The sequence below is a fragment of the Carassius carassius genome, chromosome 19 (genome assembly GCF_963082965.1).
Source record: "Carassius carassius chromosome 19, fCarCar2.1, whole genome shotgun sequence".
Classification (NCBI taxonomy): Eukaryota; Metazoa; Chordata; class Actinopteri; order Cypriniformes; family Cyprinidae; genus Carassius; species Carassius carassius.
This window is the reverse complement of record NC_081773.1, coordinates 1,302,159-1,326,539: the sequence shown is the minus strand read 5'-3', so window position 1 is coordinate 1,326,539 and position 24,381 is coordinate 1,302,159. Positions and strand designations below refer to the sequence as shown.

The window sequence follows — 24,381 nt, the reverse complement described above, 5'->3', positions numbered from 1 at the left end:
AAGGTTTATTCAGGAGTTTACAACAGCCAAAAACCAAGCCTTGAGGTCAAAAACTGCCGGTAGAGCTCAGATAAAGGATTGTGTCAATCCACAGACCTGGAGAAGAGTTCAGAAAAAAAAAATGCTACAATGAAGGTTCACAGAGGCTGGGCTGTCGCTAGTGGGCTGAAAGGTGGTGACGATTATAGGGGCCCACAGCTGAGGTGGGGCCACAGTACATTTAACGGGCTGCGCATCATCACAAAATCTTATCATTTACATGTTTTTAAGCCTTGCCTATTTAAACATTCAAAAGAGTTCAAACACAAGATGTGGATAAACTCAACTGAGTACTCGTGCGCCGTGTTCTCTGCGCATACAGAGAGCCACATCTGAAAGACAGCAACACCGAACCGAGCTCTCCTTCACCTAAACGAACAAATACAATTTGCAGTTTGAGGGCACACACAGAGAGACACGTCTTAAAGTGCTTGAACACCGAAATTTGCCTCTTCTTGCTTTTGTAACGATAAATGCATACAAAATTATGTCAAAATACCCGTCTTAGAGAGTATCCTCGAAATAACTGGCGGCTATGTCTAAAGTGAAAGTAAACTGTGGCCAAAGAATTTGGATGAGTATCATTATAATGATCCATTGTCTCTTAAAGTAACTGTGCTTAATTTACTATCTGCTGTCGTGTCCTTAATGTTTATCCAAATGAAAGAAACTTTATACAGTGGACAACTAGTAAAATGTAAAAAAATAAAATAAAATGAGACCAAAAATTATTCACATTGACAAATATACACTTTGACTTGACCATGTTAGGGTTAGGCTTAGTTCACCCAATAATCAAAATTATGTAATTAATAACTCACCCTCATGTCGTTCCAAACTCGTAAGACTTCTGTTTATCTTTGGGACACAGTTTAAAATATTTTAGATTTAGGCTGAGAGCTCTCAGTCCCTCCATTGAAGCTGTGTGTACGTTCTACTGTCCATGTCCAGAAATGTAAGAAAAACATCATCAAAGTAGTCCATGTGACATCAGAGGGTCAGTTAGAATATTTTGAAGCATCGAAAATACATTTTGATCCAAAAATAGCAAAAACTACAACTTTATTCAGCATTGTCTTCTCTTCCATGTCTGATGTGAGAGAGAGTTCAAAACAAAGCAGTTTGTGATATCCGGTTCGCCAAAGAATCATTCGATGTAACCGGATCTTTTTGAACCAGTTCACCAAATCGAACTGAATCGTTTTAAACGGTTCGCATCTCCAATACGCATTAATCCACAAATGACTTAAGCTGTTAACTTTTTTAATGTGGCTGACACTCCCTCTGAGTTAAAACAAACCAATATCCCGGAGTTATTCATTTACTCAAACAGTACACTGACTGAACTGCTGTGAAGAGAGAACTGAAGATGAACACCGAGCCAAGCCAGATAACGAACAAAAGACTGAATCAAAAATCTCTGGAGAAACCTGAAAATGTGCCCCATCCAACCTGACAGAGCTTGATAGGTAAAGATGTGAGAAGAATGGCAGATAATTGCCAAATGCTGATGTGCAAAGCTTGTCGCATCATACCCAAAAATACTTGAGGCTTTAAAGTTGCTTCAACTAAGAACTGAGTCAAGGGGATGAATACTTATGCAATCTACTCATTTCAGGATCTTTTTCATATTTAATTAAATTATCACAGATCTGTTTTTGCTTCATCATTATGGTGTATGAAGGATAGATTGATGTGAAAAAAAGTAATTTAAACAATGAATACTTTCGCAAGGCACAGCATGAATATATGAATTGTTGGGTTTTGATTATATGTTGACTTACAAAGTAACTCATTACTGGAAAAGCAACTACTGTAATAAAAGCTAAATTACTGTCATTCTGAATATATAGTGAAGAAGTCAGTGTAGTTAAATTGCAACCTTACACCAAATTTGACCAAAATAAAGTGTCTTAAAAGCCAGAATAATTATACTGCTAACTTTTTGGAACAATCTTTGTGTTCGGAGGACGATAATACCTCAAAATGCTGTCTTGGTAGGCAGCTTGGAACAGATTCCAGAACCAGCAGTTGGAGGCCGTAGGTTCCTGTGGTAAGAGAGTGAGTGATTGTTCTACCTCCATGAGCTGGGGCTATTTTGGGTAGCGTACACCCAGGCTTTGCATAGCGTACATTTTTGGATAATTGCTTTAAAGTGAGAGACCTAATCCATTGTTTCCATGACATTAGCAGAGCTCTCTTTCCTGCCATTACACTAAATGATACACAGCTGAGGAAAATAAATCAAATAAATCACAGCTACAGTATTTGCAATGACCAACCCTCCTCCATTACCACAGGATGACAAGTACGTGTTTCACTCCACTCTGTGCCCCATATGCAGCTTTTCCAGCAGACACAAAGACATGGTGTTGCACAAGCACAACCTACACAAAACAAACAGGTCTTTTTGTCTCCACAGTCCCAGAGGACATCAAATCTCATAGGTAAGTATGTGTCGTAAGTAAAGGCAAGCCATCAATATCTAGGTCCTTTCTGTGGCGGGGATATAATTCCATTATCCTTAAACCACTCTCACTCCTTCAGCTAATGCTGTGGCTGGAGTGATGACCTCAGTGCCTGCTGCCGATGATGTCACAGAGAGCAGCCTGAGTCAGCAGCCATTCCCTCACCGCAGTTCTAGATTTCTAGAACACTAAGAGCCAACAAAACTCACCCAGACCACTTAAAGCACACTAGGCTAGGAAACAGGAAGACTTTAAATAACGCTATTAATAGCATCTCAAGTGTACTGCAGAATGCAAGAGAAAGTTTAGGGCTCCAGTGGTAATATAATCAGGAAGTGAAGGCGGCTCTTTAGTGAGAATAGCTTTCACAGACATGATTGATGGAAAAAGGCTTCTGATTGCTGCTTTTCTTTATTAGATAACAATCAATTTATCTCACTAAATGTCATGAGTCATTGTTAGACAATGGTTGGAAAACACACTTCTGATAAACTTTATACACATTAATTCAGCATACACTTAGAAAAGACTTAAGACGATGAAAGTATTTAAAATATGATTTTTAAATGCAAATCTATATGTAAAGATCACATTAGCGACTGTTCCTAAGCTGTCTGCCATATCTTCTTGATGAGACGTTATGTTTCAACTCCTGTTTCCAAATCCAACCCTCTGGTCCATTTCAAGTCAGAATACGATCTCAACAGCTGTTTATGAGCACTATTCATTTATTCATGCAGTTTTCTATTCATTCATAAAAGCACAACAAAAGCTAAGTTTTTAAAAATTGTACACTGTATACTCTTGTCAGAAAAGAATTACTGTCTGGTAAGATTTCAATATGAAGATAAAGGTTACAATCATGATTTTTTAGTATACTACAGGACACAGTGAATGCATGTTAGCACAGTTTAAACTTTGCATTTGGGATCTAAGCATTGAAACCTGGTCTTCGGCATTTGGACCTGCATAAGAAAATTATACTAGTCTTACAAGAATATTAGTTAAAGCTCCTATAATTATTGATTCTTAAAGAACCCTACAACCAACGTCTATTTAAAGCACAACTGAACAGGTTATATGAAAATTGGAGAGAAAAATAATATATTAAAATAAATGAATCCAAATAAATAAATACATTAATATATTGTTTAATACATTTCTTGAAATTATGTTTTTAATAATAAAAAATAAAAAATTATATATATATATATATATATATATATATATATATATATATATATATATATATATATTAAAATAATGTTGTTTTTTTGTTTTGTTCTTTTTAATAAAGGCATAATTGCAATATAGTTTTGCATTGTCAACAAGCAAATACATCATGTTATTTGCGGTATAATGCTCTTTGTAGCATAAGCACTGTGTGATCAGTTACAGTCCAAAATATAATAATTGAAAACCCCCTAAATAGCTTATAGCAATACTTGCTTTAGCAAACCTCACTAATGAGAGATTTGGACCACACAATATATGCTTTTTTTCACGACTTACAAAGCAGTTTTTAAACAATGCTGCAACATAACGGTTTGTCATGATGTACCAATACACACAATCATTTTAGAACTGCAGTCTATTTTAGGGCCTATCTTCTGAAAATAGTGTTATTTCGTTTTCTTTCGGTGATACATATGCAGCATCCAGCAGAGAAAGTAATCATTCCACATAAGTTTCACCGCTGGAGGGAACTAAACAACAAAATTTTGATCATCAGTATACTGTACTGTATGCTGCTAAAGTTATGAAATCATAGCCTATTTTTACTACACATCAAATGTCAATACCTCCTGACCAGTATTGTATGACCTAATATGAGTGTCCTGAAAATCACGACTCTCACTCTGTCAATAATTGTTATTGACACAGGTCGATTCTTGGTGTAGCCTGTTCATGTCATAAATTCTAATCAAAGCTAAAATCACACACTGCTTACATTGTCAGTAGTATTAGTGTGAGGAGTTCATTATATAATTTACACACATTATATGCAGAAACCATTCCAAACAACATCCATACAATCAATATTGATGGTTCAGCAAAAAGGCTGAAGATCTGGGCTTGCAGCCAAAAGATTGCATGTTCAAAACTCTCAAGGGTTGATTCAAGAACACCATTGTATTCTTGAGCTAGAAAATTGACATCAGAATTTGCTTCACATGAAGGCAACAAGCTACATGACTGATTAGCATATATGTCCAATTCAGATTATTTATATGGTCTATCTTTGTCTGTTTCTCCCAGAAGGGTCAAGGTTGATCTGGTTATTTCCTGCTACCCTGTTGAAAAAAAAAAAAAAAAAAAACCTCTCAGGTTATGCATGTAACCATGGTTCCTCGGGGAATGAGACGCTGTGTCGGAGGACGCTTTGGGAATGCCCTTCATCATGACCGGCTCTGAACCACGTGTGTAATCACGTGGCGAACAGGAAGCTTAAAAGCAAGTGCAGTGAAACCTGCGTCAGCCTCTATAAATGAAGCTAGTGCCGACAGGGAGTATGGCCGAAACGCAGCATCTTGTTCACTCGAAGAACCATGGTTACATGCGTAACCTGAGACGTTCCTCCTCAGGAACTCGAGCTACATCGGAGGACGCTATGGGAAAGACTATGCCCATGCTGCCAGACTTTCAAATCTCGCCCTAGTATAGAAGAGTACAGCTAAAGCGAGAGGAGAAGCCAGGAGCCTGACAAGTAAACGGGGACATCCCGCCCAATGGTCAAACTTCAGAAGGAGTGAGTCTTGACCCCCAAAAGAGGGGAGATCAGAAGACTCGAGGCTTTAGGATAGCATCCTGATCCAACGCTTAGCATAAGCTTCTTCTTGCCGGGAGGCCTCAGCCTCAGTGCACTGCATAGGAAACATGTAACCAGAGGGTGTCTGCCCACTGACTGGCCACCGAGAAGGGCGCGGTAGGCCGCAATGACTGCCACGTAGACCTTAAGGGTGGAGTGAGTCAACTGGCGAGCTCATCGACACCCTCCATATCAATGTCCTTAGAGAAAGACAGGCAGAGTATCGTGCCCTCTCCCTGGGAGGAAGGACCGCAGCACAGACTTCCAAAACTGCGAGGGCGGGCACCGGATCTAATAGTTGAGGAAGAAGATAAGGACTCACCAGTCTACATTCCTTCCACCGGATCTATTGGACTGATTACACACGTGGCTCAGAATCGGTCACGTTGAAAGGCGTTCCCAAAGTATCCTCCGACGCAGCTCGAGTTCCTGAAGAGGAACAGCATATGCTAATTAGGTATGCTTTGAAGCATGGCAGCTGGTTAAGAGCTGGTTTAAGCTGGTCATGTGCTGGTCATAAGCTTGTCCTAAGCAACTAGATCCTGCTCATAACCAGATTATAACCAGCTCAGGACCAGCTTTAACCAACTCAAACCAGCTGCCATGCTTCAAAACATACCTAGCCAGCTGTTTTTTTTTTCAACAGGGTAGTAGATGCTGTAACTACACCATCAGGCTGAAAATAACATATTTATCCATTAACGGACATTCAAAAAGGGCCAAAATATTGTTCATCCATAGATGGAAGGATATATTCAATGGATATGTGCTGTATGAAACCAGAGAGAAACAGTAACAAAACATGAACAGTTATAAACCAGTACAGATTCCAAAACCTCTGAAATGAAGAAGTGCCTGGAGAACATAAAACTTACTAAGTGCACCTTTAAAATCATTCAGCCAACTTCTGCTAATAAAATACAGTGGTACTGTGTGCACAATCTGTTTAGTCAATTGTGGTTCAATGGTCTTTCTCATTCAATGCATCCAGAGCATGTGGTGTGGTTGCCTTGGAGACGGCCACATATAAGAAAATGAGCTTTAATTGCTGGTGGCATCTGTTTTTAAATACACTTTTAGAATCCAGACACATGCATGCTAAAAATGCTGCTTGTTAAAACCAAATGGAGTTGAGAAATCCATCATTTCCCTTTAGTTAAGAAAGTGGAAAAATTCAGTTGGCCAAGTGCTTGCCAACACAATGTAGGGCAGCAGCAGTCAAATGCTACAGACCACCGCAATAAGACATGACTTGACTTGATTCATTGTCAAAAGTAGATTCTTTCCCATGTCATCTTAATACAAGTCAGCATTTCAGGTCTTTTACATCTTTACAACTTTTTCAAAGTAGGAACACACACACACACACACACACACACACACACACACACACACACACACACACACACATGCATGTCTGCCATCCCAACCTCAGTATGAAACAACCAGCATACCACAGACTTCAGCATTATTTCCTTAAAGAAGCAGTGTACCTAAAATTATGTTATTATTTACTAAATCTTATTGCCACATATAACCACATTTTATTTTGCAATTTTTGCATTTTGCAATTGTAGCCACAGTGAATTGCCGTTGTAAGGAAAAGAGCTGCATACAAGTCATTCAAATCATTTCTTCTTTTTAGTTCCACAGTAAAACAGCAGTCATGGGGGAAATAATGGCAATTTTTATATAAGCGGTTCCTTTATGATGGGGTAGGAATGTGTGCGTTTGCCTGACTGTACAACATGAAATCAGTCCTGGAGTGCCGCTCTATCCAAAGCTATTATTTCCCTCACCACATACTTTTAGGATGTAAATTCCAACATTTCAGACACTGGAGATTGTTAAATGCATCACAGTAGCCAGTCTGAATGTTTGCATTGGAGTATGTATTTCCACATATACCAACCAACACACTATCAGTTTTTTTTCAGTTTTTGTGAGATGCAATTTATTAGTTTTTATTGATTTTATTCCTTTGCTCAAGGCACTACACATGTATCATGTTAAGAATCTCAAATGAGTCATATTATAAGTTTTCCAAGTGCAATGTAAGTGCGATCAAACAGCAGATTCCAAATACTGCAGTTTCTTGTGGTTTATATGAACCGTCTGCTCTCTGTTCACTTACTGCCTTCATACAATGACACACTCTCTCACATACTTACAGTTCATAGCAACCATTGTGTCCTCCAAAATACCATAGTCACTACAGTTATTGTTACTATAATATAAAATCTGGTATATTTTATATTGTTTACATCCATGTGTAATACAAAAAAGAGAAATACTATATTTTTCACTTTCAGAAGAAAAAGTAAATGATGCAAAACCTGCCACAGTAGAGTGATTGCCAGGGCAATAATAGGTGGTTGCTAAGGTGTAAGGGTTAGTTGCTAGGTGGTGACTTACTTATCTGAATAAAAAGAGCCCATGAAAATCTGGGGTGCATTTCCCAAAAGCATTGTAAGCTAACTATGGTCACAAGTTCCATCGTAAACAACATTGTTAAATGATTCGGTGTTTCCTGAAACCACAGTTCAAACAAACATTTGCAAATAGCATTGCAAACTTGTATGAAGCAAGATGGCACCAGTGTGTTAGTCGGCTTGCCGTCAGCTCCGTCAACTTCTATGTTTGTTTGTGTTGTCATTTACGCTATGTCGGTACTGTTCCGTTGTTGCTACAAGGTCCTATGATCGGAATACTTTGCTGGATCTCAGAAACGCACTGGTGACCCCTGTTCTTTACAATGGATGTCACCCTCGCGAGTGGTTCTCCTGTACAATCAGGTCTCTGCCAGCTCTCTGAAGCCGTCCTAGGTCGGAAGGATCTCATTTATTAGCACGCCGAGGTCCGTTGGAAAAGGAGGCGGTGTGGCTCTTGTTTTTAGGAACAATTTTAAAATTACGGACACTGTTTGCAGGGACTTTTTCCACTTTCGAACTGCAATGTGTAATTGTAGAATCTGTTATGTCACCATTGGTTTGTGTACTGATCTATAGGCCCCCTAAGCCTGACAAAGACTTTATAACTGAATTCTCTGACTTTCTTTCTCATTTTTTGTCACTGTATGATCGTCTCCTTATACTTGGTGACTTTAATATTCATGTTTGATGTCCGGATAGACCTATGGTTAGCGAATTCTCTGGTGTAATAGATGCCTTTGGCCTTACGCAACATATAGATAAAGCTACTCATAAACTGGGACACACACTTGATTTAATTTTATCATATGGTTTTAATGTCGATAATATTTTGATTGAGGAGGCCACTTTCTCTGATCATAAGCCTATTACATTTGACATCACCCTTTTCAGTTTCCAGCAAACTGTCAGAGTTCAGGATCATTACTGTCGCCAGATAAATTCTCTTACTGCAACTCAGTTTTCTGATAGTTTTTTTGAGTGGAAATGTTGCATCTATTATTGCAACAGAGGCATCGTTCTCCTCTAGTCCGGATGAATTAGTCACCCTTTTTCACTCATCTTGCTCTTCCACACTGAAAAAAAACAATAAGTAAATTTACTTAATTTGTATTTGGCAAGTTTTTGCACAAGCATTTTTCAAGTAAATTTAACACATTTGGAAATTAAGTAAATCTACTTAACTAAGTTAAGTAAAAATAAAAAAAACAAATAAGTACATGTAACTTGACCTGTTAAATTTTATTGAGTAAATTTAAATTAAATAATATTAAATTAAAGCATTTAGCATTTAACTTTTATCCAAAGCGACTTACAGTGCATTCAGGCTAACAATTTTCACCTATCATGTGTTCCCGGGGAATCAAACCCCGAACCTTGCGCTTGCTAAAGCAATGTTCTGCCACTTGAGCTACAGGAACACTTCAAGACCTTGTGAAAAATAAGTCTGTCTGATGTCATTAATGCACATTCTATATTGTTGATACAACATAGTAAAAATGATGGAGATCAGACTCTGTTCAGGAAACAGTTGTGTGCCTAGCTAGTTATGCATTGTACTATGCTGGTTAAGCATGCAGCCAGTTAAACTGTGCTGTACTGGAAATATACACATGGTCTCTACATATGGCTTGATAATTACTACAATGTCATTCTATACTCTTAAGTTATGAACCAAAGCAAGAACTGCACAAATCACATACACTAAATTACTTATTTGGCTTAAAAAAGGTAGCAACTTTGGGACAGTATTCATTTTGTACTTACGATAATTTTTTGGTAATTTGTAAGTTACTAAAAACTCTGAGGAAGCACTGGCACATTCAAACCCTAAACTTGAATTTGGTCATTGTGAATTGCTGCGTTGGCAGACACCACTAACTATTTTGACAGATAGTAGATCTAAACCTTACTGAACTTGGTTACTAATAGTAACAAGGTAAAACTTTCATAAGGGCACTGAATCATTTCTAACCCTACATCTAAAGTGACATGGATCAGGTTGTGTGAAGCTGGCTCTGACAGCTTCTTTGTCTTTCTCTCCATTCTTAAATGCTACATTTAGTTCTTACTGGCAGTCAGCCGTATGGTTTACTGTGCCAAAGCTCCCGGTGAGTTCATTAATATACCAGCTGTGCTCCACAATCCCCCAAATACACACACTATTCACACATCTGAGTAAAAAATAAAGGCTGGGTGCTCCATGCCAGTGACTCAGTCCGACTCAACCATCAATGATTACACCAGTGACAGCCAGAGTGCTCTTATAGTTGAGTGAGGATTTTCCACCCAGAGTGCTGGTCATTTTCTTTGCTTCTCTAAAGAAGAGCGAAGCAGGAGTGAAACAGCACATCACAGAAAGCCTTCTCCAGTGGTCCATGTTCCACAATCACACACTTGTTTTTGGTAGGAAACCAGCTGCATGTTACTTATCTGTAAGACATTTTCCCCACAGGATTTCAACAAGAGGGTCTTTCTCTCTCTCTCTTAGAATGGATAGTTTTTCCAGATGTTTCCAGAAAGCAGAAATATATGAGGGCTTTGGCAGAGTTTGTCAATGGGGAGCGCATTTCTCTCTCTAGACAGACATGAGGAGGGTGATATCATTGCAAACCATCTCAAACACATCTCAGAGTTTTATAACGCCCTGAGAGAAGGAGCAGAGATTTACAGCCCTCTGCACACATCAGTGCACCTGCGTAGAGCCTTCATGTCTCATTTAGAGCTAATGCATAATAATACCTGCATGATTTGTTGATTGACTCTTGTGCTTTGGAAGCACTGAGAAAATTTTGTAACTGTCAGTACAAATTGCAGCATATTTAGACACAAAAATTGCCCACTTACACATCTAAGCAACATGCAGTTGTAACTCCCCTGTTTAAAAAAAAATAAAAATTCAATATGCTGGTTTGTTTTGGAGCATGTCAGCTGGTTTGAGCTGCTTATTTACATTTACTGTATTCATTTAGCAGACACTTTTATCCAAAGCGACTTACAAATGAGAACAATGGAAGCAATCAAAATCAACAAAAGAGAAATTATATGTAAGTGCTATGACAAGCCTCAGTTAGTAAATGCAGGTACAAAAGGAGCAAGTTATAAGCTGGTTATAAGGTTATAAGCTGGTCATGTGCTGGTCCTAAGTTGGTCCTAAGCAACTAGCTCCTGGTTAGGACCAGCTCAGTTCCAGCTTAAACCAGCTGCTATGCTTCAAAACATTACAATTCCTACAATGAGCCACTGATTCACCAAAATGTAAAGTAGCTTTGAATTGCCAAGAGGATATATTGGTTGATACTGTCTTGGGGTTAGTCAAAAGTAAAAAAAAATCAAAGTCAAAAAGTCAAAAGTATTACACCTTAAACAGCAGTTAGAGACACCAAGTTGTACTGTAGTTTCATGTAACAGAAGTGGCTCTGGGCAATTGTTGGCCAGTGTTTTTTACACTGTGAAAATACATTACAACCCCTCTCTGTAACAGAAAAATTTCAGCATTTCAGTCTCATGATGTTCACTTCATGATATTCATGAGATTCTTCAAACCACACTGAATCTCAGGACTGGGTTTGAATGCACTTCACAGAACTGGAGTCATGGAAATAACGTTTTGTAAACATCATAATTGTTGGAAATTTGAAAAACTCACTCCTGACAGCACGGTTTTTCTGTTTTCTGGGATTTTATAAACACAGGCTGTTTATAGATTCAGTGTGCTGCTGAAGAGTGCCAAGAAATAGTCATCCATGTCCACATACAGTACATGCTCGCATACTGCTACGTTCATTGTTTATCGCCTTCAGCTGAGCGGGCGTTGACCCTAGAAAAACATATGCACAACCATGCCAGCTCAACACACTGAAGCCACAATGCTTTACATTAAAACATGCTTCCTCTACTACCTTGGTTAGCTGGTCCTCCAAACTGGTCTGGGACTTGTCAGCTTGGCCTGGCTAATAAACCAGCTGGACCATCGTAAACCAGCCACAGGTTCTGTGTGGTTCTGTCCCCTGCACAAATCCTCTTCCCCTTATTACATATAAAGATATACTTAAGTGGGTAAAAAAGCACTCTAAATTTAGTTAATTGCATATAATATAAAGCATTTTCATTGAATTGCTGTTAACATACAAATATGTGGCAAAAAACATTCTATTTGCTTGGCATATTCTTTTATTATTTTTAAGTACTCTTTCTGAAAGTATGCTAAAGTACTTCTTTTTCAGGAGCAGCCACTGATTGGAGCTCTCTGTCACAGACATCCTCCATCAAGCATCACTGTGTTTATATCTCTCTGTCCACTCGCCTCTCTCCCAGTGAAATATAACGCTCTAAATGCATTAGCCAAGCAGCTCTTCTTGCATCAGACAGTCTGTTCACTTTAGCTGGCTTACCCTACACTTTCATGCTTGTGTGTGAGTCTGTGTGTGTGTGTGTGTGTGTGTGTGTGCTGAACACAGCAGTCTCCTGCCCTGCAGTGCTGAACTCCTCACAATTTCATCTCAACAACAGAGCACTCGAAAATTACTGTACCTGAAAGAACACAACTAGTCTGCATTGCACTGCAGGGTGAAGAAATGATCATATGCAAAATCAGAGAAATTGCATTTTTACATGTTCTTAAGAAGATGAGAGTGTTGCTAAGAGTTCCAGCACATTGCTATGGAGTCATAAAGTGGTCTGAACGGTTTTAAAGTTGGCACGAAATAAAAATCTAGATTTTTATAGGCATGTTATTTATTGTGAAAATTCTTTTATTGAAAATTGATCAATTTTCCAACTGCAAGCGACTCTCTTGTTCTCATTGTCTCTGTCTCTGAAATCATCTCTCTCTCTGTTAGCAGTAGATTAAAAATGCATGAGTACTCTCTGGTTCCCTGCATGAATCCTCGTGGAGCCTGTGGCCATGTGAACGTGTGTGTCTTGCCTAGGTGAGGTTAGCTCATGGTACCCCCCACCCGGTGAAAACAATAAAGAAGGAATCATGTTCTTTCCAATGGAACTGTTTCAATAGGTCAGGTGTTTTCATTTCCTCTTTCTATCAAAGCTGTGCACCCTTCAGAAAAACCTGGCAGACACAGACATCCATAAGAAAGAAACATCTCATATGAGATCTCAACTGCTTCAACTAGACATGAAGATTTAATAAAGTCGAGGCCTTTTGATTCAATTCTACTCTTTCTCAGACTTTCTCATGAGAAACAGATCCTAGTAACCTGCTCATGTGTTTCAGAAGAGATCTCAACGGTGTCTCAAACTAAAAATTTGGACATTATCAATCAAAGTTGGCTAATAAAAGCTAGAGATCTCAATAGGACCTATACTCATGAAATTCTTCCAAGATCAAGTGATCTGAATGATCCTATTCATATTAATTGTATACTCTTACTATATGTCAACATTTGCCTCATTTGTGTCTGTTTATATTTGTACTGGAGCACCAAGGAGAAACATCTTAGACAAAGCGAATACATAAAGAACTGAGAACATAACATATTTGTGTCTGTTCAAATGAAGATGTTTGAATGGTTTTCATTTGTCTGATAGATGCTAGATCAACTTATGAGAAGCTTATGGTGGAGAGTGGGGAGAAAAAATGCATTTCACACATCATTTGACTGCACATATGTTTGGAGTAGATCTGCAGGACTGTGCTTACATCTCAATGCTTCTTTTCAAGATCAATGGGGAGCAACTGAGAAGCAGTTTCAAAAGCCTGGGTGTCTCGTTTCATTAAACAACATAAATCATGAAAGCGTGGATATGTTCTCAAACTTCTCTGTTGATTGACTACAGATTAATTGAAACGTCAAATCCAGCAGAAACAGCTAGAGCAGGTGTTCTGATGAAGTGTAAAATGCATCCAAAATAGACTCTACTTTTTCCACCTGAACCCCTAGATAGTTTTCTGCATTTAAGTGAATAATTTTGTTTATTTAGCAGCAGATATATACTTTTTAAAATAAATGTCCCAACTACAACTAAGGGTTCTACAGGACACATTTACACATCATAGCAGAAAGCAAATTTCCTACAATTTCCACAAGAAATGTTAAACTTTCTAGCTTCAATCTAAGCACACAGTCAAGGCTTTACACAGTTCAGACATCAAAATGCTGATCTGAAGAGCATGCAATGCAACAACAACCCTTACACAGCCAAAAGTGTTTCTTGAGAAGAAGAGGGTCTTATCCATAAGAAAACTAAAATCACAAATGAGATTTATATAATATATCAGTAAAATGAGACTAAAATATAAGTGAGAATTTATATTTTTCACAAAGCAGGATTTGGACTTTATAGGGATTTTCACACTGCATTTAACCCCAGTTTACTGTCGCTTTTAACCTTGGGTAGAGTGTTTTACCTTTGTAATTCAGAAGATAACCTGGGGTTATGAAACCCTGCTCTGGAGTGCGTGTCTTAAATCTCAAACTTTGTACAGTCACAGAAACCCTTTGCACTGAAAAACAGCCAACATTTTGTGTGCTGTAAAACAGCCAGCGTGTCAAAAACATTTCTCACTGATGCAAAAGCGCAACACAACTGGTTATTTAAATCACTCATGTGCTGCATTTATCCAGTCATGGCTGTTGACGCCACAAATATGCAAATAACGTTAACCCACAGCTTAGGATGACTCAGGGTTAACTATTTCAAATGTGTTAACCCGGGGTTAAGAATAATGTCAAAACTTTTGTCAGCACACATCACCTTTGGTCTGATTTATCGTTGAGCCTTTTAAAGGCCTGCAGGTGAGACATGTAGTTGAAATGTGCATGTGTAATAATCTGTCATCACACACTAGGAATAAGCAGAATTAGCTGTTGGAATGGCAAGTGGAGCAGCATCTTTATCAGTGGAGCACAGATGCAGACTCACATGCCTCGAGGGAATAGTTGCCTCAATCCATCTAAAAGCCTCATTCAAAGCCGAGGTTCAGCTAATGAGATCTGACTCCATTAGCCTGCAGTGCTAAGTGTCCGTCCATGCTTACGTAGCGCAGGAACAGACTGCGGAAATGGGGATCCCTCTCACTAAAGCCCAACTCCCTCAACGTCATATCATGACTCTATAATCCACTCAGATCTGCTCTCACTCGCGCTATACACCCACCGCCTCTAACCAGCCAATTAGCCATCTGCCACACTGTGTGTGTGTGTGTGTGTGTTGGGGTTAGGTGTTACTTATAGTTTTAGTTAAGAGAAAACTAAAAAAGATCAAATTGTCCCCAGAAGCGAATTGAAATATCTTGGACACATCCTCATTTGGCAAACGTGTATGTCTGTGTAATTACTTAGCAATGTGTGTGTGATTCCTTAGCTATGGTTTGTGGACAAATGTGTCCCCAGAAGTGAGTTTGGGGACGTCCTGATTTAGAAAAAAATGTGGGTGGGGTTTGTGTTTGGTTAGTCTGAAGTAATAATAGTGATCTTTATATAAAACAATTGAAGTCTAGAGTGTGTTAGCTAGACAAAAGTGTGTGTGTGTGTGTGTGTGTGTTTGTGAAAGAGAGAGATGGAGAGGTAAAGACATTAAATAAATGGAAAATGCAAACTGGGAAACAGAGAAAACCACAAGAAATGAAAAGCAAAAGAGGTGATGTGGCAGACAGACAGACACATGCTGGCCGTCAGTGGAGTGTATTGTGTGTGTGTGTGTGTGTGTGTGTGTGTGTGCACGCTGATGCTGGAGCATCAGGCTCTATTGTTCTTCCTCACAATGAAGCCCAAGGGTGGTGCACAGACAGCATGGTGTGGGGGAAAGGGGGTGTTCACACACACACACACACAAACACACACTCTTTGGCAGGAAGCCAAGGCTTTTTCCAGCACCGGCTGTGCGTGTCTCTTGCTGTGTGTCAGTCTAATCAGGCTGAATCAGACTGTGGCATTGTAGGATTTTATCTGCAGTTTCCAGCCTTGTCTCATGCACATATGAACACATATAGAAGCATTCAAGCAAAGCATGTATATTACAACTGATGTTTGAATTGTTATCTTTCTCTCTATATATATACAAAGATTATAATAAAAATATAAATGAAATACACTTGAAGAGAGTATATTTTCATGACAATGTTTCTTAAAAAACTTAAATATCCCTTTTGTAAATATGTTAATTTAAAAGATATTTCAGTAATAGTAATAAATGCATTACAAAAAAAGTGAGCATAAGAGACTTCTTTTGAAAACATAAAAAAAGAATTGCAACCCACACTTCATCATAGGAATGTATATCACATTTCAAAAGAATTATGTTGCCACTCTTCCCTTGTATGTTTACAGTGAATAGCGGCATTATAACAGTGACTGGCCAACTGGCGAGTATGCTTTATTTACTTGCCAAAGCCAATTTCCACTTTTCCCTTCTGACTTCACTGAGTGGAAACAGATCCAGATCTGCCAAAAACCAAACCAGGTCTGCACCATCAGTGCAGCATCACATTTAGGATAAAGGCTGATTCATGCTTTAAGAACAAATCAATTCTCATTAGCTCACCCTCATAACTAAGCTCTTGCACTATGCTCACACTATGCAGAAATCCAATTAGATTTTCAAATCTAAATTTCCCAAATGTTTTGGTCTGAACAGTTATTGTTTGAGAGTGACCTTTTTTGTGGTTTTCCAATAATCATTTTTACTTTAGTGAAAAGTACAACAACTGTTTGTCCATTGCTGTCACAGTCAAAACATTTTCCAGCTACTGGAACATGTTTGTCAACGTTTTGCCAAAAATTGCCAGTTATGCCAAAATCTTCATTTGTTGCAGAAGGTTATCAAAGTTCTCACCACAAATCAAGTTTTGACTGTCTGCACTGATGAAATCAGATCATTTGTTAAGAAATAGTCAATAATCAGTTGCCTTAGTTATGACACAAGCGTCAGTACAATGTCAAGAGACGTAAGAGAGCATGACATAAACTACAGAGGCACATCAGGCAACATAAGCATCTGTATTTAAACATGCATGCATGCTTATATGAACTCAATCTCAATTCATTACACGGTGAAAGCTACGTGTGAGTGTAAAAGAATGAAATGAGGCACTGATGTACTTTGTCTATGATGTTATAGTCTGGACCGTCTGTTTACTTCCAAAAATCCAGAAATCATTTTTTTTATTGGATTTCAAACCACATACAGCAAAAAGTATTATTATAAAAGAGTAGGAAACGCCAAGAAATTTTTGCTGCCTGCTGAACAAAGCCATCACTAAACCCTGTCAAAAACAATGCAGCGCTTCCAGACTGGATTATTAAATAATCTTCTTCATGGCCCTTAAAGCCAGGCCTACCTCCAACCAATGTATTAATCAGGTGATTAATTATGTAATGAATTAATAATCACTTTACAGGGGACAACAAAACACAGATGCTTCACAACGAAAATCCTTTCATCAGTGCATGATTCGCCTCATCTGATGTTGTGAGGCAGTTTCACACAGTCACTTATTAAGCAGTGCTAAAGAGGACTTCAGAAGGAAGTAAAGGCTTATAACAGGAATGATGATAAAGGAGGAGTCCAAACATGACAATCAACACAGTTATTATGAGAGGAGAGAGGTCGTTCTCTAATTTCTCAGCAGCTAAACTCTTCATACCAAGAATAGCAACCAATTTAAATCAGTACCACAAAATAGAATGTTCATTTGGTTGTAATATATTCCAATATAAAGTATATTCTTTTACATTTATTTCCATAATAAAAACTCTGTTTAAAAGTGTACATAGTCCTGTGCTTGTATAGAGGTTAATCTAACCAGAAATACTGAATACATGTGGCTGAAGGTATAAAACCCTCTTCAGATCGCTGAATGTAGTGCTTGTGAATGGATTACTGTTCACTCAGCCATGTAACATCTTTTTTCTAGGAGGGCAAACACCCACTACAACTGGATGTGGCAAGAAGAGAGAGGATTTATGGCCCCATTCACTCGGTCCCTCTCTTCCTCCATTATTTCCTCCTGTCTTTTTGTTGGCCCCAGGGGCACGGGCTGCCAGGATGTATCTGTATATCCATAGGCTGTGTTCTGCAGGCAGATGTCCTCCCCTCCACCGGGTAAAACCACAGTAAAAACCCCTCTGCTCTTTGAAACCTCACCCAGACCTCCAAACATCTGCAGATCATTGGTACTGGAGATCTCAAAACCATTGCTCTACGCAACTCAACGATGTCTTTATGATCAGGCCTAAAAATAGCCTGCTTTGTTCTTTACTTGCTCTAGGTGAGAAAAAGCCTCTTTTATATTGCCATGGAACTAGGGATGTAACAATTAACCCCGGGCCAGTTGAAAATCGATTAAAAAATGTTACGATTCAAATCGGTTAAGATGCTAAACAAATCACGATTTAATTAGGGGTAGGAGTTTATATAAATGTATGTCTGAGGGGAACTTAATATCTTTAAAAAAGTTTAGATGGTATTTTTTTCTTTTCCTCTTGCCTCTGTATAAAGCATATTAAAGTTCATAAGTGCAGCGCTGCTTTGTTTACAGCGGTAACCGAGGAAACGATTTAAGCGCCACCTGCTGGCAGAGAGTGAATCTGCGTCTCGTTCAGCTCGTCTTCTGTTTCTGTTTCATGCAGATGTTTTTTTTTTATTTTTTTTTATGAATACTGTAGCTTCACAAAACTGAAGTCAAATTATTCTGTTTTTACTTCAAATTTAATCTAATTTAGATTAAAAACTGCTCATGTTGCATCATGTATACAGCATCTTTGTTTGGATCATGATTAAAATGCAGTGGTTGCCTTTAATTTTAAACGGAAAGATCACAGACAAAGCCTTATTTTGTTTATATGAAGATATTTCATTCATTTGTGTTACTTATTTAGTTTGGGGCTTGTTTTAAAATTCTAATTTGTTATTTATATTTACATTATATTTGCATTTTGTTATTTAGCAGACACTTTTATCCAAAGCGATTTACAAATGAGGACGAAAGAAGCAATCAAAACCAACAAAAGAGCAATGATAAGCAAGTGCTATATCAGTATATTATTATAGCATTATATTTCAATTTCACAAAGAAACATGCAGTAGTTTATCCAAGCAATAATAAAATGACATTTAATTTCTAATTTGTCTTAAATCTCATTAAATTTCAATCTTAAAAATGTAAATTGTGAATCGAATCGTGAAATCAAAATCATGAATCGAATCAAATGGTTAGTTGAGTGAATCATTACATCCCTACATGGAACTGATGGTGAACCATTTGTGCAACAGACATGAGAGATATTTAAATCGTGCAGCTTGTTGAGGAAGTTTGCTATTACTTTGTGATTAGTTTTACATACAAAGCAGATTAAATGATAATCCCACTAACATTGATGGAGGGACGCCAGAATATCCAACACATCTCATGGCAATTTGTAACTATTTTACATTTTGGTGAATTGGTGGCTAGTTTACACCCCAGTCATGGTTATTTTTAGGGGTGGACCCTCATGCTTTATGTTTTTCATACAATTCACATTGCACAAATTCATACAACTTCGGCGCCTCATAAAATAGCTACGTTTTCCAATGAATTAGGGATGGAATATTATAGAGACTTTGTTGTGGTCACCTTGAACACACTATCAACCACAAAACAACACCCTGGCAGTGCTTTATTATGGCAGCAAGCTCTGCAAAACCATGAAAGAGAACCTTTAGAATATGAACAAATCTGTTTCAATCTGTCAACATTTCCACACTCCCAATGTCCGTGAATTCCAACTATTATTCTTTCTGTAGTTTGCGGGTTTTCTCTGAAACTCTTTGTTATTTATCAGCCTGTGCTTGAAGATATGACCTTCAGCTCTTAAACTGAGATACTTCACACACTTCCTCCAAAGAACCTCACCTTGAACCACGCTTACATTCAAAAAAGACAGAAATAAAGGCATGCAGCACAGTTGTGTAGATGAGGTAACACATGTAAAAAGTTTGTGATTATATGTTATGCAGTGTGTGTAGATGTGTTTTCTGCTTGTGTGTGTGTGTGTGTAAGAGAGAGAGAGAGTGATTGTAGTGTACCAGAATCCTGACCTATAGCCCGCTGTGTAAAGCTGCAGGGTTTATGCATCACTCCTCAGCAGGGGTCTTACAGCCTGGACCACTTACTTTAACATTAGCATTTCTACCAGCCATTTCCTCTCTGTAAACTCCAGAAACACTGCACATGATACAAGCTCTTGCCTCTATTCTGACCCTGTACGTCAAGGACTGTTGTGACATCATTGCTAATATATGACAACTGCACTCAACTCAACATACACATTATAAATATTTATGTTCACATTGCAAAGAGAATAAGAGCAAGATAAATGACTGAAATACACATTACCATGAATTTGCTTGTTACAATAGGCATGTGGCAACAATTACAGAATTGCAAGACCTAAAATCTGTAAACTCCTGACTTCATTGACTAATCTTTAAAAGACCAAGAGCTCATAGAAGAGACTGATTTTTAAGCAATTTAGCTATAAAAGCCTCTCTTAAACTGGGGTAAAGCACGCATCCCAGCAAAAACTTTGTGGCACTTTCAACACTCACAAGCAATGAGCTTTTAGATAAATGACACCAATTAAACACAGGTGTGTTTGTAATTAGCACCTTCCCAATCCCTGTCCCATGAGCCCAGCATGAAGCCCAGTTAAATACACAAAAGTGACAGTGATTTGACACTTAGTCAGACTTAATATATGGCAAGGAACCAGCTATGTTGTCTACTACAAAATACAAACCGATAACCACAATCCTGAGAAATAATGCATGAGAAGTTATCAAGTGCTGTTCAGGAGATATGGGCTGGGCTGGGTTTTCAGAGCAATGCAGCTTTCAATCCCAACAGGACAACGGTACTGAAGCTCAGCATCCCTCAAGCATCCTTAAACCATGATTTATCCCATTAGTTTCAATTTAGTCTTTTTCTTCAACCTCATTTTGAGTATATTAAAGGTCTATCTCATTCTCAATGCAGTTTCAATTTAGTGTTCTCCACACACACAAAAACTACATTGCCAAAACAGCGCCAAATAAACGAAATACAATAACCAAATGGAATAATTAACAATAAATGTAATAAAATATGACTAAATATCTATGAAAATAAAAACAATGAGCACTTGGTAAATCCAAGAGGAATAGCCGACATTGCGAATGTAACTGGGAGTTTATCATCATGAAGAAAGGATGATAAATAAGACAAGTGCGCCGATATTTGTAATGTGAGAGCTCACGGTCTCTCCATCTCTCCTCTCATCTACCTGTTTTGAAGAAGGCATCCGTGTCTGAATCATTGGGTCCGTCCTCCGCCGCTTCAGCAGAATTCATCTTTTCTCTTAGGTCTCACAGTTCAAGATAACGGGGGATATATCCAGATTCAGCGCTCCATCATCTCTATATTTCTGTGTTTTGACGGCACAGCCCTGGATCGAGCGACAAAGCGCAGCTCCGCATCGCCTTCTATTGTCTCCAGATGCGCCTCTCCTCCTCCGATCGCTCTTTAGGCTTCTTGTGAGTCGGTTCTTTTGAACTGGTTCATCAATCGGACTGATCGCTTCTTTCGCGAATTGATCTGATCCGGTCGGAGCGGTTCTCAAAAGCACTGAACTGTTGTTTCGGTCCTGTCCGACGCTGATTGAGTCAAGAGCTGCTGAACATGATCCTCATTGCTCGAGTTTTCAGATGTGTTGATTAATGGGGTGCAGAGTAAGTGAATAGAGTTAAGAAATAGCAGGATTTGTATAGGAAACAACTTATCTCAGTGTTATTTTCAATTTGCAAAGAATTAAACAAGACTTAATGGTAATCTCGATTAGTGTGAACTATAAAACACATAAAAAATAATGCTGTAGGTGAATTAAGGCTGACACAGCAGGCTAAAACACAATAAATAATTGCATTGCATACATTGTTTAAAGATTTCCAAATGTTAAATGGTACGGGTCGGGTGTGACGTAAATTACCGATGATGATGATGATGATGATGATGATGATTTTTTGAATCTCTACATTTAAATGAACTGTTCAAAAGAACCGATTCGCGAAAAACGAGTCGGATCAGCTCCACACAAAGCGGCGCGCGGTCTGAGTGTGTCAGACGGGACAGAGCGAGATCCTGACCGTCAAAGCGAATGATGTCATGAATCCTGAATAGTGTGAGCGGTCTTATTGGTCACTCTTTTCCTCTCTTATAAATATTTCTTTAAAAAGTTAATGAGATATTTTAGAAACATAAGCATACTCGCTCAGATGGCCTCCCGGAGCGCCAGAGACTGTGCTATTTTTCCAACAATGGAAAGTAGAAGGGAAATGTGTGTGTGTGTGTGTGTGTGTGTGTGCCCTCCCTCTGTATCACGCCCCCTTCACTCAAGCAATCTTCAGGCTGTTGATGAATCCTAATGCTGAGAACATGTATTTTCATAATAAATAAGAAGCACGTGTGCATTGTGTTGTACGTTCGTGTGCGCTGTTACTCTACAAAAATGAAATAAAATAAAATAAAATAAACACACACACACATACACATAGCCTATAGGCTACAGTAGGTGAAAAAAATATTGGACACCATTTTTCTCAGTAAATATATTTCTATAATACTTTTTCCCTGGGTCATTCCACTTATTACACAGAACGTAACTTCTGAAGTTATTAATCTGGTGAAAAATGGCAACAGCACCTTTATAAATCTGTTTACTGTGTGTTTTATCTCAGTACATAGATTTAATGGTATGGTTATTATTACTTCATAAGCTATAGTAGCTAATAATGGGGAAAAAGTGCAATTTGTTTTGAATAGATTTTTTTTTTTGTAGTTTTTGTTTTGTTTTGTAGAATTAATATTTAAAATACATTTCGTAAATGCATTTTAAAATAACGGTTTGATTATTTAGTGTTGAAAGCTGTTTGTTTCTGAAAACATTTCAAACTCTGTGGGGTCGCTTTAGAGGAGCGATATTGAGGATTTACTGCCCCCTGGCGACTGACACTAAACATCACAGTTGAAATCAATTATTTTGGGTGGTTTAGAAGCACTGTGCACCTTATTTGTAAATGTCTCCAAGCATCAAATCGTTAACTAGAACGATATAAAGCTAGGTACAAAGACTAGGTAAAAACTATATGTGTCCCTGGAGCACAAAAGCAGTCATGAGTTTTACGGTATTTTTGTAGCAATAGCCATAAATACAGTGAATAGGTCACAATTATTGATTTTTCTTTTATGTCAAAAATCATTAGGATATTAAGTAAAGATCATGTTCCATGAAGATATTTTGAAAATGTCATACCATAGTTATAGTTTTATATATATATATATATATATACATATATATATATATATATATATATATATATATATATACATATATATATATATATATATATATATATATATATATATATATACATATATATATATATATAATTTTTGATTAGTAATATGCATTGCTAGGACTTTATTCAGACAACTTTAAAGGTTCAGATTCCAGATTTTCAAATAGTTGTATCCTAGAAATACATCAGTGAAAAGCATATTTATTCAGATGATGTATAAATCTCAGTTTTGAAAAATTTAATCCAGTTAATGCCAGTTTGAACTGTAATAAACGAAAGAAATAAACCCTTGTTTACTTCGTTTCTTCTTAATTTCTTTTTTTTCAGTTATGATTAGGATTCTGCTATTTTTTTATTGTGATATAAACACTTTTGTATTTAAAGTTAAGCAAATATTATACAAATAAAATAAAACATAAATAAAATAAAATAAAAAAATTCAGATCAATATTAGTAATTTCACCTAGACGCATTGTAAATTTATCTTGCAAACCATTATTGATTTTTTTTTCATGATAGATAAATACATACATACATACATACATACATACATAATGGTTTTACAATAATTATATACACAGTGTTTAAATATATATACAATGTATCCTGTTTTTGATCAGGACCAAAATGGGAACCCGATGTGATAACTCAACAAACGTCTCGACATTTTGCTTCCAGTTCTTCCTGTTACCATGGACACTTTTGGCAGTGTATTCTACAGTGTGTGTGTGTGTGTGTGTGTGCGTGTGTGTGTGTGTGTGTGTGTGTGCGTGCGTGTGTGTGTGTGTGTGTGTGTGTGCGTGCGTGTGTGTGTGTGTGTGTGTGTGCGTGTGTGTGTGTTTGTGTGTGTGTGCGTGTGTGTGCGCGCGCGCGCGCGCGTGTGTGTGTGTGTGTGTGTGTGTGTGTGTGTGTGTGTGTGTGCGTGTGTGTGTGCGTGTGTGTGCGCGCGTGTGTGTGTCTGTGTGTGTGTGTGTGTGCGTGCGTGTGTGTGTGTGTGTGTGTGTGTGTGTGTGTGTGCGTGCGTGCGTGCGTGTGTGTGTGCGTGTGTGTGTGTGTGTGCCAGGAGATCTGTTGCAAGCTGACTCTAAGCGGGCACAATACCAGCTTCCTTCAGCCACCCAACAGGCCCCTGTAACTCAAACATTCAGCAGATGGTTTAGCTATTTAAATGCCAGAATTATACACCACTTCACATACAAGACTCTATCTAGCTGAAATCTCTGACAAAATACTGCAGTATTCAAATAAAACGATAATGTCTGAGTGATTTGCATTATGTTTTTTAAACTAAAGGTATTTCTTG

At 38.0% G+C, this 24,381-nt stretch overlaps 1 protein-coding gene across 2 annotated transcripts in view; it reads right to left on the bottom strand.

The window, feature by feature from the left end:
* LOC132094846 (kalirin-like) overlaps window positions 1–21,355 on the bottom strand; it is a 214,968-nt gene extending 193,613 nt beyond the window's left edge. For both annotated transcript variants that reach the window (XM_059499476.1, XM_059499477.1), the window contains exon 1: window positions 21,008–21,355. In XM_059499476.1, the coding sequence (XP_059355459.1) occupies window positions 21,008–21,074 (67 nt within the window). In that variant the 5' untranslated portion in view covers window positions 21,075–21,355. The remainder of the gene's footprint in view (window positions 1–21,007) is intronic.
* Between the last annotated feature and the right edge of the window lie 3,026 nt (window positions 21,356–24,381).